This window comes from Mercenaria mercenaria, chromosome 3 (assembly GCF_021730395.1).
Source record: "Mercenaria mercenaria strain notata chromosome 3, MADL_Memer_1, whole genome shotgun sequence".
Classification (NCBI taxonomy): Eukaryota; Metazoa; Mollusca; class Bivalvia; order Venerida; family Veneridae; genus Mercenaria; species Mercenaria mercenaria.
In genome coordinates, this window is record NC_069363.1 from 79,783,680 (window position 1) to 79,802,590 (window position 18,911).

The 18,911-nt window shown below is 35.2% G+C and overlaps 1 protein-coding gene across 1 annotated transcript in view; it reads left to right on the top strand.

Moving 5' to 3' along the window:
* Positions 1-6,496: 6,496 nt before the first annotated feature.
* Positions 6,497-18,911, top strand: part of LOC123524293 (E3 ubiquitin-protein ligase MIB1-like) — a 155,038-nt gene continuing 142,623 nt past the window's right edge. The window contains exons 1-2 of the mRNA XM_045302371.2: positions 6,497-6,864; positions 16,484-16,655. Coding sequence (XP_045158306.1) covers positions 6,618-6,864; positions 16,484-16,655 — 419 coding nt within the window. The 5' untranslated portion in view covers positions 6,497-6,617. The remainder of the gene's footprint in view (positions 6,865-16,483; positions 16,656-18,911) is intronic.

Consider the following 18,911-nt stretch of genomic DNA (forward strand, 5'->3'; position numbering starts at 1 on the left):
GGCACGGAATTTAGAACGAGAAAAAAAACGGGCAGAAAAAACGAAATATCGCAAAACTGCATACTTAAGATACCTAGAAAACGAAAGGACATCATAAAACCAACAGCTTACATTTACTTATGGTGAAACCGAATACAGATTTATTGGAGGTGAATGAATGTCAAAATGATATTAGTAGGGAACAGAAATGAAAATTGAATAGGCGAAGTATGTAGATGTAAACATTATATAACGTTACCAGTCCGTCCGTCCATCTGTCCGTCCGCAAATCTGGAACCTGCAATTACTCAAAAAGTATTATAGAGTGCAGTATATAAATTGTGCACATACATGACTTATGCCTGTAGGTCATAGGTCAAGGACACTATTGAAGGTCAAGTAAAAATCTTTTCTGCTCCATAACTTTTAGATGCATTGGTGGATTATCTAAGTGCTACACACAAACATTCCCCATGATGAAACATGTGTCAACACATGATCTATGCTTGTTGGCTAAAGGTCAAGGTCACTGTTTAAGGTCAAATTAAAATTTGTTTCTGCCCTATAACTTTTTTAAAATTGCATTGAAGGATTTTTTATTACTACACAGAAATGTCTCCATGATTATACTATGTATTGCGCCTATGGTTGTCGGTCAAATGTCAAAGTCTCTATTGAAGGTCAAGTAAAATTGTCCACTCATAACTTGTAAATGAATTGATGGATAATCCAAAGAAGTATAAAATAACTTATTTTATAGCTCTTTGGACATACAAATGTTCACCATGAAATTGAAGTAAAAACAGTTTTTGTTTCTTAGCTAATAAATGCCTTGAAGAATTTTTAGTCCTAATGCGCTGCGCATTTGGTAAATCGCGCAGGTTAAATTTATCCTGCGCAACGATTAAATCGTTGAGCATATAACCAACGTACAAAAATTTGTTATACGGCTGCGCGTTTGGTAAATAGCGCAGATTGGTTATTTGCGCTCAACAGTAACACTTTTGCTAAAGTGCCAGGGGCCAGTTTTTTACGTTTTTTAAATAAAATAGACATATGTACTTTACAGGCATATATATTCAACTGGTTATTTATGATGTTTATAGAACTAAGGATTCTTGCGTATGAGTGATTATTGTGTAAAATAAATATGTGAATGTATCGATTTTCCTAGCTTCATGTAGACGGCCGGGTCTAAAACTTTACCTGAGGTAACGGAAGTCGGACGAATTGGAAACGGTCCTCCATCCATCCAGCTTCAGCTCAAATTTGCGGAAAAAGTAAACGGTTATGAGATACTTTTCTTCCCACCATTATTTTCGTCCGGCCACATGCTTTAAAAATATGCATGTGTTTTAGGTCAGTCATTTGCAGATAATACGGTACAGGTCGCGCAAGGAGTGCATTTTGGGCCATTTTTGTCCAAGAATTTAGTGTCCTGAAACCTGCGTTTTACTCGTTTTTATCACAGAAGCAACAGAATCGGCCGACTGAAAATGTCACATAATGAAGTGCTATGTCTATGCGAGGCATTCGCTCAAAAATTGCCTTGAATTTGTCGAGATTGGATTTTTTATGATTTTTTTCGCACTGGTATCAGCGCAGAGTTGTGGAGTTTTCAAATTTACTGTCCCTTGCCCTCCATAAGTGAATTCGGCCAAAATTAAATTTCAAAAAACTCTTGTTTTTGCGCAGTTTTTGGTAGTTTAGAACCTCTAGATTGATATTTTAAACTTTCTGGGGACTTAAAACGCTAAATGACGGCACAGCAGCTCAAAAATGTTACGATGAGGACACATCAAGGTTTGAAAGTCAATATTTGCACAGACGATATTTTTTAATTCTACCACCATTAACAGTATTTCAGCACCGTAAAAACACAGTTTTCATTATTCTTAACCCACGTAGCGCATATTTAGCCAATCAGCTCTGATTTCCATCAATCAGGGGGATGCTTGGAGGGTGGGGACCCCATGAAATAGGCAAATAGGGGGTGGGGCCATTTTATTTTCGCAAAATGATGCGAATATGACTTTATTTCATTTTTACTGATGGAATACGTTGAATTACGCCAGAAAATGATAAAAAACAGACGTATTTTACATTATTTGTCTCGTAGCGACAAATTGTAAATTTTGGCTCATTTTGCTTGAGAGGGGTGGGCTAGTTTAGAAGCTCACATACAGACATCTTTTCATGCTGCTAAAATTATTTTTGTGTGGTTTTAATCGCAAAAGAGGTATTAAAGTTCAAAACCAGTAAAATCCGCTTTTGGTCATAAAAAGAAAAATCTTAAAGTGGCAGGGGCCAGTTTCGCATTTGGCCCGGGTACGTTTTTTCAAAGAAGTATAAAATACACAGAATGGCAACTGGCTGTAATCTCGCGTGAGCTCGTGTCAGAGCGTGATTCGTCGTTATCTTACTAAAAACAAACATCGGCGAGCATGCAGTTACAATTTGTACCTTTAAAACTACATTTAAAATACATGTTAGCTTCTAAAACAAAATTAGTTTAATGAGAAATGGTCTTAAGACACGAAATACAGGGTTTTTTTGCCATCGAAAGAAGCGTGGTCATACGGTGATAATTATTTTACCGATGAATAATTGCTTTCGCATACAAAATGGCGCGTGGAGAAAGCGCCACTTCCGGTAACGAGATCTCGTTTTTTTGTCACGGGAGGTTGGCGAGATTTGCTCTATATGCCTTTCAAGTTGCCAATCTATTTATTTTATAGCTCTTTGGTTTTTTTAAATAAAATAGACATATGTACTTTACAGGCATATATATTCAACTGGTTGGAGATTGGATTTTTTATGATTTTTTTCGCACTGGTATCAGCGCAGAGTTGTGGAGTTTTCAAATTTACTGTCCCTTGCCCCCTAACAACCACAAGGGACGAACACTCATTCTATACATAGAGTGTGACGTCACACATTCCGTCTGTCAGTGCGACAGTATGAAAGCGCTTCCGTAGTGTACACAATGGACGAACACTAACAAAAGGGTACTTGGGAATACCGAAAACTACTCCATTACCGAAAACTACCGAAAACCAGTTTTGATTACCGAAAACTACTTATATTTCTAAAAGTATTACTGTTTTGGAATTTAAGTTAATATATTCTGATAACATATAATAATATATATTAACAGACGAAATTTTGAAGAAATTTGACAATTTTAAAGTGGTTTAATTTGGATTTTATTAAAATGAGTGATAATTGTATACTGAGTTACTTCCCTTTGATAAAATAATCGAATAGTATTAAATGTCATTGTCGTCACAAGTTTGTTTTATTTGAAAATAATGTTATAAATAATTGTATTATTAAACATTATCAAATTATGAGCCGCGTCATGCAAAATGGCTACCAGTATAGATCATGATCAGTCTGCACAGCCGTTATAAATTCGGTATATGAGATGTTCCTGATCAACCGGTATGGGTGCTTTAAGACTGGTTATCGCATGAAGCGGATAATTTATAATAAAATGCTGGCATGAATGCGGTATTATTTCATTTTAATTGAAATTTGACTTAGATGTTATTATGCGGTTTTCTTTCGTTTTAATTGAAATTTGACTTAGATGTTACTCCACAAGATGTTGGCCTTTATAAATTACATCTTGTCTCATAACATCTTTTATGTGCAATGGGCTTCAGTTTATAAGGGGGATAAACTTTATTTGTCAGGGATGGTGCATTTGATGCTGACTGTGGCCACCTTAAAGACCGACTGAAGCTAAACCATTGCACATACTTGTCAATTCAGTTTTTTTTCAAATCTTTCAGAGTGAGTATCGAATATATAATTGTTCAAATACACAATGTTTAATAGTTACAACGGAATGACTCCAATATCTGAAACATAATAGCATATTTATTTAATAGATCACATTGTTGGACCGTCTATTCATACAATACACATAAATCGTCTTATTTTTTTAAAATAAAAATAACTATAATTTAAGGATCTTTTTATAATGCCACCGACCGAAATATGGTAACTATGTTTTAAAATAAAATGATACATATAACTGAAATGCAAAAAAGAAAATAGGCCTGAAGGCAACGACGTTAAGGTGTAATAGCACTTTGTAATTTTTACCAGTGAAACTTTTTAGAAAAAAAAATGATGAAAAACGACATTCACAATGTTTCACTAGTAACCAAGAAAACAGAATTCATGCCGGTGATAACGTCTTCTTTAAAATGATCTAAAATCACAAGGAACTTTAACAACGTATAAACCTTTGAATTTCTTTCCTTCTTATATTTCATTATTTTTATCATCTTTACGGACGTGCAATGCGGTATGGGGACATTTGCTAAATGACGGACGGGAAGCAGACATGAAAAGAATTTGTAAACTTTTAAGGCTATAAGTTTATAGCCAAATACTATATTGCAGTGTATTATATTATTATACAATTATACCTTTTCGTACGGCACATATGTGCATATATTACCAGTCCGTACGTGACGGAAAATATATATGACCAATCATGTGACTTGACTTCTCTGCACGTGCTTGTGGAAGTAATTAGATTTTGTCATTGAGAATTACCAGAGACTTAAAAAACATGAGATAAGCAACTTCATTGAATCCAGAAATATCTCATGTGACTGAATTTGTAACAATTAAAACTCACAGACCATTCATCATACAAACATACAAAAAAAACATATTTTCTGAAAGCTTAGATATTCAAGGTAAAAATATTTTCATATTTGCATTTATCTTTTAAATTTTATCCTCGCATACTTGATGCTTTTAGGAAACGTAAAGCCTAAAATGTTTTATATTTGCTACAAACTGAAGAAATTTCTGCTGACACGCGTGAAATTTGAAGCATATAACAGGTCAGTACCATATAACAGTCTGTGACGGTAAGCTATATAAACGAAATCGTACTCAAAAGACTTTATATGAACATTAACATGAATAACATGATCTCCATTTTCAGATAAAGTACATCAATTAATTAGATTTAAATAACAAATAACATGTTTGACGGGTCACGGCATATATTATGTCCGTACTGGACGGAAAAAAGACTTTTTGCACGTGTTATGAGCGTTGCAAATTTCCTGCATATTCAAGTAATTATTGCTTGATAAATGTTTATAACTATCCTGCTGGTTATTGGAAAAGACATTTTTATTTTAAAAAAAGACATCAGTCAAAACGATTTCTTGAACATTGTTCAAAGTTTTTATAATTGGTCAGTGAAATACGTATCTGTTTTAATGCATACTAATTTTGAAAATACTTCATTATTATCCAAAAATCAATACGTTTATCCACAGTTGATTCTAAAATCATAACGGCTGAATATAAAAGAAGTTATATTTACCTTGACAAAGCTGCACTTGCATCGTAGTTAAATCCAGAGAAAACACAACATTTGCACAGAAAGTTTAAGTGAGCAGCAGACCAAGTTTTCAAGTCCTTAGAACTTAAATTTGCACAATCACTATGTACCCAATTCTGACAATTGGAACAATGTATGCCTTCATGGCACTCAAGAGCACAGACAGAGCATGGATATTCCATAATGAAACCAAAGACAATGGTACTGAGGCTACTTTTTCGTAAGCTTAAATATACGTTAAAAACAAAGAAGACAACAAGCTATGAAGAATTAAAATGAGTGACAAAACTTTTTTTATGTAGTTTCTTCTGATGTTAAGTAGATTAAAGAGAAGCGGGTTCAATAAGAATCAATTTCAAGATATATTGTTTTTAATAATTACCTTTAATGTGTCGTTTGAAAGCTCAGATTACAGACACATTGTTATCACCTTAAAGAACTTGAGCGGGAATGTATTTAGCACCATACAGATGGATTAAAGATGCACGTGCAAACCTGAAAAGACTCTAAATTTAAAATTTACTCATTAAATAATTAGTTAATATATCAAAAAAAATAATTTTCAATCAGGTATGAAAAACATTTATGCTTACCTTTGAACTTCTTTCTTCAAACACTCTACAAATAAACTCACCGTTTTAATGGCTCGTTGATATTTTCTTTCGACTATAAGTGCAAACTTTCTATTAAGACAACAATTAATTTTTCTCAAAAATCAACTTAATAATTTTATATTCATATTACGGAAACTCTAAAACAAATCAGTGTAACTGATTTTGTACAGTATATATATGAAAGGGAAGTAACTCAATGTTTCATTTTCAAAGCGTAATCAATAATGTCGGATAAAACACTTAAACATGGACGAATTAATTCAAAATTTCGTCTGTTAATATATATTATTATATATTAATAGTATGTATTAAATTTAATATCATAATAATAATACTTTTAGAAATATAAGTAGTTTTCGGTAATCAAAACTGGTTTTCGGTAGTTTTCGGTAATGGAGTAGTTTTCGGTATTCCCAAATACCGCTAACAAAATTTTCCACCGGAAGATGGCACTTGTTATTTCGGTTATTCACTGGAACAATCTAGATATTTTATGAGAGAAATCAAACACAGACATCTCGTGTTACACGACATTCTGCGAGATAACAATAACCATCCTGTCAGAAAAATGTCAATTTCCACATTTTTGTAGTTTATCTCTTCCTGGAAGCAAAGAACAACCTCTCAAGCTGGATTTAAACGTAATGGAACCTGCTGCGGCAGGTTCGAACCGAGTGGTTCGGGTGAACATGATGGAAGGGGTCGGAGCGAGGGTTATTCGAGGTCCCGATTGGAAATGGGGAAAACAAGACGGAGGAGAGGGTCACATTGGGACTGTCAGAAACTTTGAAAGCCCGGAAGAAGTAGTAGTTGTCTGGGATAACGGAACAGCTGCTAATTACAGATGTGCTGGTGCCTATGACTTAAGAATTTTAGACAGTGCCCCAACAGGTAATGATCAGAACATCTCTCTTGCAAATTATTCTAGTCACAACCAAGATTTTCTTCTAGGCATTGGCTAGGTACCCGGCATGATATACATATCACATATTAACATGTTAGTCAAGGTAGCCAGCTTTAAAAAGCTGTATTATAATGATAATTATCGTGAAAGCCAGTGATATGGCGCAGCCGGTAATATGGCGCAAATGACGTCGCCGTTAAAAATACGTGTAAACTATGCGGGACGTTGTCGTTTTCATTGCACCTGCTGAACAAAAACTAGTTCAGCTATGTAAACAAGTCTAACTGCACAGGCAAGAAGTCATACAGGGCCTGCTCTGGGTCAGATTTTCTTTGAGCCAATTGTATGTCGCGGTTGTGGGGCGGGGCGAGGGGCTGTTTGCGGGATGAAAACTTTTGTGAATTTCAAGTGTGAATGGTGCTATGATAGCTATTTTGACTGAAGTGCAACATACATACGTGTAGTTATGGCTAAGACATCTACTTTGTTAAAAAAACAACATAACTTTAAATTTGGTCTTTTAAACAAGAGACTTTCAACTTGAGCAATTGTAATTACATGTACAAAACTCTTAATAAACTATTAACAATACCTTTGCTTGTAGCACAGGAGCCTGAAATTCTATCTATAATGCTCCAAAATGGGTAAATATAAAAATGACCCCTCCTATATATATAAAGATATAGGAGGGGTCTTTTTTATATTTAGCCATTTTGGAGCATTAAAGATAGAATTTCAGGCTCCTGTGCTTGTAGCATGACTGGTAACAGCATCTTTCTTCATGACTGGGCACCCAGAAGTGAATGTATTTGATTTACTGTGCTTCTTACAAAGGTTGCAGTACATGCATTTAGTTTCAGAATCAAACGTTAACCAAGCATTGCCAGATTCCAACTATCCAAAAAAGATCTTTCTGTTTTTGATTTTTAGCAGGGGGAATAAATGCCAGAGTCAATTTTACGTTTGATGCCATGTTTTTTCAATTTCAAGCAGAAATGAAATAAGTAAGGAACATCAGTATATATAACTTCAATAATTTACTCGACAATGCTCACCAATAAATTACCGATTATCATTATGACAAATAAAGTCAATTACCGAAATTATTTAGAGACAACACCAACGGTTCCTTTGATTTTGTTTACCGACCCTGTACAAATTAAACTACTCGATAATCACTTGAAAGGCGCCGCCTGTGATCTTCATTACATTCGACTGCTGTTTGTTTAACGATTATCCGCAATCATAGTCAATTGACGAAGGTGTCATCCTTTTAATTGCCACACAGCTGACAAACTGCGACCATGACCCGCTTCTAAAAATACACAATCAAGTAGACTGTGCCCAACAATTATCTCTCGCTGGAGCGCCTTCGGCAATGTATTGGAAAATCAGTCACGCGATATTTCAAAGCGAGGTCCAAAACTACCAATTTGGTCTATTTTTAGTACGTAGGTTTTCCCCAAAAGTCAAAAGTCATACTTTTTGACGATTTTCGCCAATTGGAATTTTCTTGAGCCAATTTTCGTTTTCTTGAGCCAATGGCTCAATTGGCGAATGCCAGCGCGAGCCCTGTGACATAAAAAAAATCAACTAACCTCTTGCACAACGTGTATAACAATTTTGGAAAAGATATTAACTATAAAAAATATTCCTTGGTAAGTATTTGTTGCACTATTGGTCATTTAAAGTTTATTAAACTGCAGAAATCCAGAACCTTTCTCCAATATCGGCCATGTTTATGCATGTACACAACAAATGACGAAATGTTTTTACGTCATATATGTTAAACTTCTATCGATACTCGCATCGGTTGTTTTTGAACAGCGTATAAAAGCAATAGGCCTAGACATATAGTGGGGCAGTAATTATAATTTTGACTGTTTTCTATTCCAAAAGTTAGATCTAATTTTTACATATACACAATATATATATATTATGTATAAATGTTAATTCAATTGACTCATCGCTGCATAACGGGGTCCCTATATTGCATGTGGAAACTTAAAATACCGGTAGACGCGTCAATAGCAGAATCAGCTTGTTACTTAACACAGTGATGTCATATGTTCCATATTACCGGCAAAGTAAACATAGATGCAGATCAGAGGGTGATGTGTTCCCAGTCGTTTTTACAAGTAAGTTTGAATGTATTTTTCTTTGCAAATGTGCAGACATATGAAGTAAAGGATTTTCTTTGTTGTAAGAGATGTATTCTAATTACTGTTTGCGTATTTTGTGTAATAGAGTTAATTCTTAGGTGCGCCATATTACCGGCAACAGGGCTATATTACTTAAATAAAGTACATTTCTTGTGATTTATTATTTGTGTATACAGTGTTCGAAATTCACGGTAGTCCGACAGCCCGTGGCTACCAAATTTCAGCTCGGGCTACCGATTTTCCACAGGTACAAGCCCGACTGGGCTACCGAATTTTCCTCATTTGTTTAAAAAAAAACATGCTAATTAAACGAGTACTGCATCGTGATTTTCCAGACTGAGAAACGCTTATGGAATTATTGGTTTTTGCACTCTTAAGTGTTGACAATCAAACAGTGTCAAAGACGTAACCACAGCTCTAATTGGCTGAATACAATCACCTCTAGCGTAACGGATAATTTGATTAGCTTTCACACTTCTCGCGAAAATCTCACAAGTACCTGCAGTAGGTGGAGCTTAAATTATGCTATCAGCGTGTGTGTAATGTGTATTCAGCACTCGATATCACATCTTACAAATTGTCAACAGTCTGAGTTGTAGTAATTGGCGAGTGCGTATCCTAAAAAATCGGGCATAACAGTTTAGATTTCGTTTTGGCAAGGAGTGTCATGTCCGATGCTTTTGGACTCTGACGATGCTGATCTGGACTGGAGTATTTCGAGTTAAATTTTTTAAAAACATGGCAAACATGTACTGTATGTCTTTTTTATTACTTCAAACATGCATAGAGATGTCTGTGAAACAAAATGTTATATGGTGCAAAAATTATGTATTTTAAGGTGTTAAAGTTCGGGCTAGTGAAATTGGTGTCGGGCTTGGAAAATTTTTAATCTGGTAGCCCGAACGGGCTATTGGATTCAAATCTGAATTTCGTACACTGTGTATAACCTGTAAATTTCGCCGTATTTACGCACTTATACCATATCAGTCGATTTTGTTATGTTAAAAAGTTCTCGATACATATTTGAGATACCGTGATTTATTCTTAAAACAAAACAAACAGTTAAAAAAACAAAAGGGCAAAAAATGAGCATCAACGTACATTAATACATTATGCGGCTCTACGTACTGATCATACCGGCGTTTGATCCTTTCTTTTGCCTTTTTAAATGATAATAGTACTTACTACATAATTTCTCCAACAATTTGTTTATATTAATCAATAACTGATTGATCTTGACTGGTTCTAAATGTTTGTTTGAACAAATGACCCCTTTATTCTAAGGCAGCGTATACTAAATGTGAAAGATAATTACATATCAAAAGACATAATTCTAAAGGATCGCCAACGTACAACTGGCATCTTCTATCAAATATGTTTTTGAATATTTAACAAACTACAAAAAATCATTAAAAACTTTATATTAATTTCAATTTATAACAACGCCGATGATTATTTGTTGATAACATGATAAAATATCGGTCGATATGATATGAGTGCGTAAATACGGCGAAATAAACAGGTAAATCACAAATAGTAAATAATGAATCACAAGAAATGTTATTAATTTAACTAATATAATCCTTTGTAATACAGTTTATCAAAGCCTGCTACCCTACCTTGACTTACACTGTTCATGTACGATATTTATATACAGATAGAGCCAGCTACCTAGACCTTTAGTCTAGGTAGCCGGAACCGGCTACGTAGCCACTGCCTTTCTTCTATCCCTTTACTCCATATACATTTAGCCTAATTAGGCTTATCATATCCATACAGCTTTACTGATAATCAGTACACTATCTCCATACAGGATATTGGGGAAAAAATGCAGAATTTATACCTGTGTTATTCAATTCAATATTACTATATTTAATATTGTTTTAAACACTTAGTAACCAACATAAATTTTTTTCACAATTAAATTTTCTTTCTAATGGTACATTTTACATAAAAGTGTGATAAATATTTCTTGACATACAAAGCTTTAAACCTGTTAGTTTACTTTTCTATAACAATTTTAGCTACTTTTCTATTGATGGTACTTATTTATTTCTGCATTTTTTCCCTGGTATATTAGTTACATAATGTTTCTATAAGAATAATTGATCAAAAGCAATTTTATCAGCTTATAAAAACACTTATCAGTAAAATTTCTTAATTGGATTAACATCAAAGTTGCCTACAGTTATCCATAGCACACGCCAATTATCCAAAGATCACCCCAATCAACCATACCCCACACTGATAGGTAATATACAGACATATTTCATAAAATTCCTTAGTGCAGCAGGTAATTAGCTGTTAATTTGTCTTCAGGGTAAATCAGACCTATATGTATTTGCAGCAGTTACTTTTTTAATCCATCATAAAGTGTATATTTTTAGCTCACCTGTCACAAAGTGACAAGGTGAGCTTTTGTGATCGCGTGGCGTCCGTCGTCAGTGCGTGCGTGCGTGCGTGCGTGCGTGCGTAAACTTTTGCTTGTGACCACTCTAGAGGTCACATTTTTCACGGGATCTTTATGAAAGTTGGTCAGAATGTTCATCTTGATGATATCTAGGTCAAGTTCGAAACTCGGTCACGTGCGATCAAAAACTAGGTCAGTAGATCTAAAAATAGAAAAACCTTGTGACCTCTCTAGAGGCCATATTTTTCAAGAGATCTTCATGAAAATTTGTCAGAATGTTCACCTTGATGATATCTAGGTCAAGTTCGAAACTGGATCACGTGGGGTCAAAAACTAGGTCAGTAGGTCTAAAAATAGAAAAACCTTGTGACCTCTCTAGAGGCCATATTTCTTAATGGATCTTCATGAAAATTGGTCAGAACGTTCACCTTGATGATATCTAGGTCAAGTTCGAAACTGGATCACGTGGGGTCAAAAACTAGGTCAGTAGATCTAAAAATAGAAAAACCTTGTGACCTCTCTAGGGGCCATATTTTTCATAAGATCTTGATGAAAATTGGTCAGAATGTTCAACTTGATGATATCTAGGTCAAGTTCGAAACTTGGTCACGTGGGGTCAAAAACTAGGTCAGTAGGTCTAAAAATAGAAAAACCTTGTGACCTCTCTAGAGGCCATATTTCTCAATGGATCTTCATGAAAATTGGTCAGAATGTTCACCTTGATGATATCTAGGTCAAGTTTGAAACTGGGTCACGTGGGTCAAAAACTAGGTCAGTAGATCTAAAAATAGAAAAACATTGTGACCTCTCTAGAGGCCATATTTTTCATGAGATCTTCATGAAAATTGGTCAGAATGTTCACCTTGATGATATCTAGGTCAATTTCGAAACTGGGTCACGTGGGGTCAAAAACTAGGTCAGTAGGTCTAAAAATAGAAAAACCTTGTGACCTCTCTAGAGGCCATATTTCTCAATGGATCTTCATTAAAATTGGTCAGAATGTTCACCTTGATGATATCTAGGTCTAGTTTGAAACTGGGTCACGTGCGGTCAAAAACTAGGTCAGTAGGTCTGAAAATAGAAAAACTTTGTGACCTCTCTAGAGGCCATATTTTTCATATGATCTTTATGAAAATTGGTCAGAATGTTCACCTTGATGATACCTAGGTCAGGGTCGAAACTTGGTCACGTGCGGTCAATAACAAGGTCAGTAGATCTAAAAATAGAAAAACCTTGTGACCTCTCTAGAGGCCATATTTTTCAAGAGATCTTGATGAAGATTGGTCAGAATGTTCATCTTGATGATATCTAGGTCAAATTCAAAACTGGGTCACGTGCGGCCAAAAACTAGGTCAGTAGGTCTGAAAATAGAAAATTCTTGTGATGTCTCTAGAGGCCATATTTCTCACTGGATCTTCATGAAAGTTGGTGCGAATGTTCAGCTTGATGATATCTAGGTCAAGTTCATAACTGGGACATGTGTGGTCAAAAACTAGGTCAGTAGGTCGAAAAATAGAAAAACCTTGTGACCTCTCTAGAGGCCATATTTTTCACGAGATCTTCATGAAAATTAGTGAGAATGTTCACATTGATGATATCTAGGTCAAGTTTAAAAGTGGGTCACGTGCCTTGAAAAACTAGGTCATTAGGTCAAATAATAGAAAAACCTTGTGACCTCTCTAGAGGTCAATTTATTTTTTCAATGGATCTTCATGAAAATTGGTCAGAATTTTTTATCTTGATGATATCTAGGTCACATATGCTCAAAAACTAGGTCACTTTGTCAAATAATAGAAATAACGACGTCATACTCGGTTCAACACTGGGTCATGTGGGGATAGGTGAGCGATTCAGGACCATCATGGTCCTCTTGTTTATATAAATCCATTGAAAAAAAAAGTTCCGCTTTCTAAATCACCTGGGAAATGCAGAAACCTAAAAAAAATCTACAGTACTATTTTTAGCTTGCACAAATTCACAATTTGTACAAATAAGTACTACACAAATTCATAATTTGTAAAGATAAACTTGGGGGTATAATTAGCCTTGATCAGGCTAATTTTAGCTCAAGATGAAACTTTCCTCAGAGTAATTTTCCATAAATACACTAACTCATTTCAGGTTTAAATTACCATTAAAAATCAAATATAAACCATATATTTTTTGACAGATATCATTTGTACATGGTTTAAACTTTATAAAAATGCTTTTATGGGATTCCTTGATGTTGTACTTTATTCATAATATGCTTTTAAACTTGAAGGCGTCAAAAAGAGTATCTATCAGGGAATGGATAGAGGTGGTAAAAAGAGTATCTATCAGGGAATGGATAGAGGTGGTAAAAAGGGTATCTATCAGGGAATGGATAGAGGTGGTAAAAAGGGTATCTATTAGGGAATGGATAGAGGTGGTAAAAAGGGTATCTATCAGGGAATGGATAGAGGTGGTAAAAAGGGTATCTATCAGGGAATGGATAGAGGTGGTAAAAAGGGTATCTATCAGGGAATGGATAGAGGTGGTAAAAAGGGTATCTATCAGGGAATGGATAGAGGTGGTAAAAAGAGTATCTATCAGGGAATGGATAGAGGTGGTAAAAAGGGTATCTATCAGGGAATGGATAGAGGTGGTAAAAAGCGTATCTATGGAGTAAAGGGCTATATAAGGGTAAAAGTAAAAAGGTAAATTTTATTTACAGTCGCTTTGTGCTGGTGATTTTTGTTGGGTACCTTTTTGTTGTACCAGCGTTCACACGGTAAAAAGTTTACATTTTCTCTTGAAAGTTAGAGATACCTGAGGAACACCATTCTATGCCAATTAATTGATTGTAAAATAAACTGTAAAGATTAACAGGCGTATGAAACCCTTTTCTGAATAAGGTTAGCAATTTAGCTAAAAACAAACAAACAATGGATGAAAACTTAACATTAAGACAATGCACAGCCCTAAACAGAGTGCGATCACATAGCCTTTACTTATTGTGTTGAAAAACTTACGATTATATACATAATATGAAACACAGAAGTGTCTGTCGGCACAATGGTTGTGGCAGTTATCTTTATTGTTTGCACGACGGTCATGCTGATAAGTATACATCCTAGCCCACACGACAGGTGTTTCGGTTGCGTTTCTTTTAATGGCGTAAGGTATATCGTAGTTAAAAGACTATTGTGCTGGTGATTTTTGTTGGGTACCTTTTTGTTGTACCAGCGTTCACACGGTAAAAAGTTTACATTTTCTCTTGAAAGTTAGAGATACCTGAGGAACACCATTCTATGCCAATTAATTGATTGTAAAATAAACTGTAAAGATTAACAGGCGTATGAAACCCTTTTCTGAATAAGGTTAGCAATTTAGCTAAAAACAAACAATGGATGAAAACTTAACATTAAGACAATGCACAGCCCTAAACAGAGTGCGATCACATAGCCTTTACTTATTGTGTTGAAAAACTTACGATTATATACATAATATGAAACACAGAAGTGTCTGTCGGCACAATGGTTGTGGCAGTTATCTTTATTGTTTGCACGACGGTCATGCTGATAAGTATACATCCTAGCCCACACGACAGGTGTTTCGGTTGCGTTTCTTTTAATGGCGTAAGGTATATCGTAGTTAAAAGACTATTAGCAGCATGTTCATCATTTAAGGTACTAAATTACATGTAATATATTATATCAACACTGCAACAAATTACATCATTTTATTCAGGTTTTTTTTATTACCTTAATTATTCAGTTAGTTTATTAATGAACTGATCAACTGTAGAACAAATAAATCAAAATAATACAAAGAAAACTTATACTTGTATGCCTTAATTATTTAATTGTTATACCTTAATGTCGTTTTTCTGTCAACAGGGATAACAGAAATAATGGGCATGACATTCCAGACAGGATTGTGTAGCGAAGAACAAATATAATCGGCACGACCGATGTGCAAATAACGAAAATAATCAGCACAAGGGTCGTGCAGATAAAGAATATTGTCGGCATGACCGTTGTGCAGATAGCCTTGACCATGAAACACAGGCCTTGGTTACGATCATCTATGTAAAATTTGGTGTTGTGTTAATAAGAGTACTTTTGTTATATAGTTAAAAACTGTGAGGCACTGGTAAATTTTGACATCCACATCATAAACAAATGATTCATGACATGATCACTGATGGATTTAATGAAGATTTCAAGGTTAATCAATATTAAGTGCTAATTTTAAACAAAATATATTTTTGCCTTTTTACAACAGATAGTGTTAAGCTTGAGAGAATGTCTTAATCCAAGGGAAGTCTGCAACATGTTGAATGCCACAAAATTTGCAGAATATAATGTTATCCAGACCTGCCACCTTTTTTGTCCCTCGTCGTTTTCGAAGAAAAAATGGGGAACAGAGAAATGGGCTGCATTCTTCCATCTGTCCCTCTTATTGATGTGCATATAGAATAATTTTATGATAAAATGGAAATTTTAAAAATAACGGTAAGTGGTCATTGGTGTTACCATCCCGTTAGACCTAAAAAAAATTCTTTGTTTCCGGTAAGATGCTAAAAAAATTAGGGTAGGTAGGTCGGAATTTTTTTAAGTGAGACTTTTCGGAAATTATTTTTGTGTCAAAAAATGAATACATATAAGGGGGTTATGCCTTTAGAACATCAGTAAGTTGATTTCTAACATCACTGATCATGTTTAAAACATATAAAGTGCAGTTTTGCAACTTTTTGTTAAAAAGTTGAAAAAAATATTCTCCAAGGCCATAAAAACATATTGGGTTGGGCCAAAAATTTAGGGTAGGTCGGAGTACCGGAAAGTGCGGAAACAAACATTTTTTTACGCCGTATGTTAAAACCTTTCAAAACACGGTAGTTTTACAGGTATTGAATTGTACAAAGTCCAGAAAGTTGGCAGTTTTGACAACATGTTAAATATTATTTATAATTTATTGATGATGAGAGTACTTTTGTACTGCTTTATCATTAACAGTTAATCAACATGGAAACTTCACTGATTCCCAACATTTCTTTGTATTGTTTTACAGGCATTAAACATGATGGAACAATGTGCGATACATGCAGACAGCAGCCAATCTTTGGAATACGCTGGAAGTGTGCTGAATGCACCAACTATGATCTGTGTTCTGTCTGCTACCATGCAGACAAGCACAATCTCCGACATCGCTTTTACAGGATTATAACCCCTGGAAATGAAAGGTATTTGTGCCACGCCATGAGAAAACCAACATAGTGCATTTGTGACCAGTGTGGATCCAGACCAGCCTGCGCATCCGCGCAGTCTGGTCAGGATCTATGCTGTTCGCTTTCAAAGCCTGTTGCAGTTAGAGAAACCGTTAGCGAACAGTCTGGTCACAAATGCACTGTGTTGGTTTTCTCATGGCGCGGCTCATTTAGTTTTATCCCAGGTCAAGGTCTTAGATTATCATCATTTGTCATATCAGAATTACTGTTTTTGTGTTGGAAGAAAGGTGCTCCTGTACTTCTTTAAGATGCTAGGGTCCATCTGCATAGGTCAATAGGGAGAGAACAAATTTAAGGAAGTTTTGAGTTCATTTCATAGGCAAGGCCTATCTTCTCTGTGATGATTTGAAAAAAAGACATTGTATCTGATTCTGATATATATCATTTATCCTCCACCTCTGATTCATGTGGAGAAGTTGCCAGTTACTTGAGGAGAACAGAATCCTGGAACACTGGTTATAAATGTGAACTTTCTGTCATTACATAAGTTTAGTACTACTGAAAACCATTGCCAAATCCAAAACAAAATTATCCATTGAAAACCAAGTGCTGAAGTTGAGCAAAATGTTTTGAAAGCAACTGCATACTTTCTGTTTACTGTATAAGGCACGAGTGAGTAAAGCCATGGTTCATTATTTATTTAGTAGGGACTATAACATATATATATATATTTAAAAAAAGTCAGTAAAATCCTTGTGCAGGTATAAAATATATAAAAGTTCAATTTGTAAGTCTGCTGCTGTTTATTCCTTACATTTACAAATTGAACTTGAAATATGAATAATTATGTTTGTTCTTTTCCTTCAATATCAAACATGGTGTTTTTAGCTCACCTGTCACAAAGTGACAAGGTGAGCTTTTGTGATCGCGCGGTGTCCATCGTCCGTCCGTGCATCCGTCCGTAAACTTTTGCTTGTGACCACTCTAGAGGTCACATTTTTCATGGGATCTTTATGAAAGTTGGTCAGAATGTTCATCTTGATGATATCTAGGTCAAGTTCGAAACTGGGTCACGTGCCTTAAAAAACTAGGACAGGAGGTCTAAAAATAGAAAAACCTTGTGACCTCTCTAGAGGCCATATATTTCACAAGATCTTCATGAAAATTGGTCAGAATGTTCACCTTGATGATATCTAGGTCAAGTTTGAAACTGGGTTACGTGCCCTCAAAAACTAGGTCAGGAGGTCTAAAAATAGAAAAACCTTGTGACCTCTCTAGAGGCCATATATTTCACAAGATCTTCATGAAAATTGGTCAGAATGTTCACCTTGATGATATCTAGGTCAAATTCGAAACTGGGTCACGTGCCCTAAAAAACTAGGTCAGTAGGTCTAAAAATAGAAAAACCTTGTGACCTCTCTAGAGGCCATATATTTCACAAGATCTTCATGAAAATTGGTCAGAATGTTCACCTTGATGATATCTAGGTCAAGTTCGAAACTGGGTTACATGCCGTCAAAAACTAGGTCAGTAGGTCTAAAAATAGAAAAACCTTGTGACCTCTCTAGAGGCCATATATTTCACAAGATCTTCATGAAAATTGTCAGAATGTTCACCTTGATGATATCTAGGTCAAATTCGAAACTGGGTCACGTGCCATCAAAAACTAGGTCAGTAGGTCTAAAAATAGAAAAACCTTGTGACCGCTCTTGAGGCCATATATTTCATAAGATCTTCATGAAAATTGGTCAGAACGTTCACCTTGATGATATCTAGGTCAAGTTCGAAAGTGGGTCACATGCCATCAAAAACTAGGTCAGTAGGTCTAAAAATAGAAAAACTTTGTGACCTCTCTAAAGGCCATATTTTTCATGGGATCTGTATGAAAGTTGGTCTGAACTTTCATCTTGATGATATCTAGGTCAAGTTCGAAACTGGGTCACATGCGGTCAAAAACTAGGTCAGTAGGTCTTAAAATAGAAAAACCTTGTGACCTCTCTAGAGGCCATATATTTCATGAGATCTTCATGAAAATTGGTCAGAATGTTCACCTTGATGATATCTAGGTCAGTTTCGAAAATGGGTCACATGCCTTCAAAAACTAGGTCAGAAGGTCAAATAATAGAAAAACCTTGTGACCTCTCTAGAGGCCATATTTTTCATGGGATCTGTATGAAAGTTGGTCTGAATGTTCATCTTGATGATATCTAGGTCAAGTTCGAAAGTGGGTCACGTGCCTTCGAAAACTAGGTCAGTAGGTCAAATAATAGA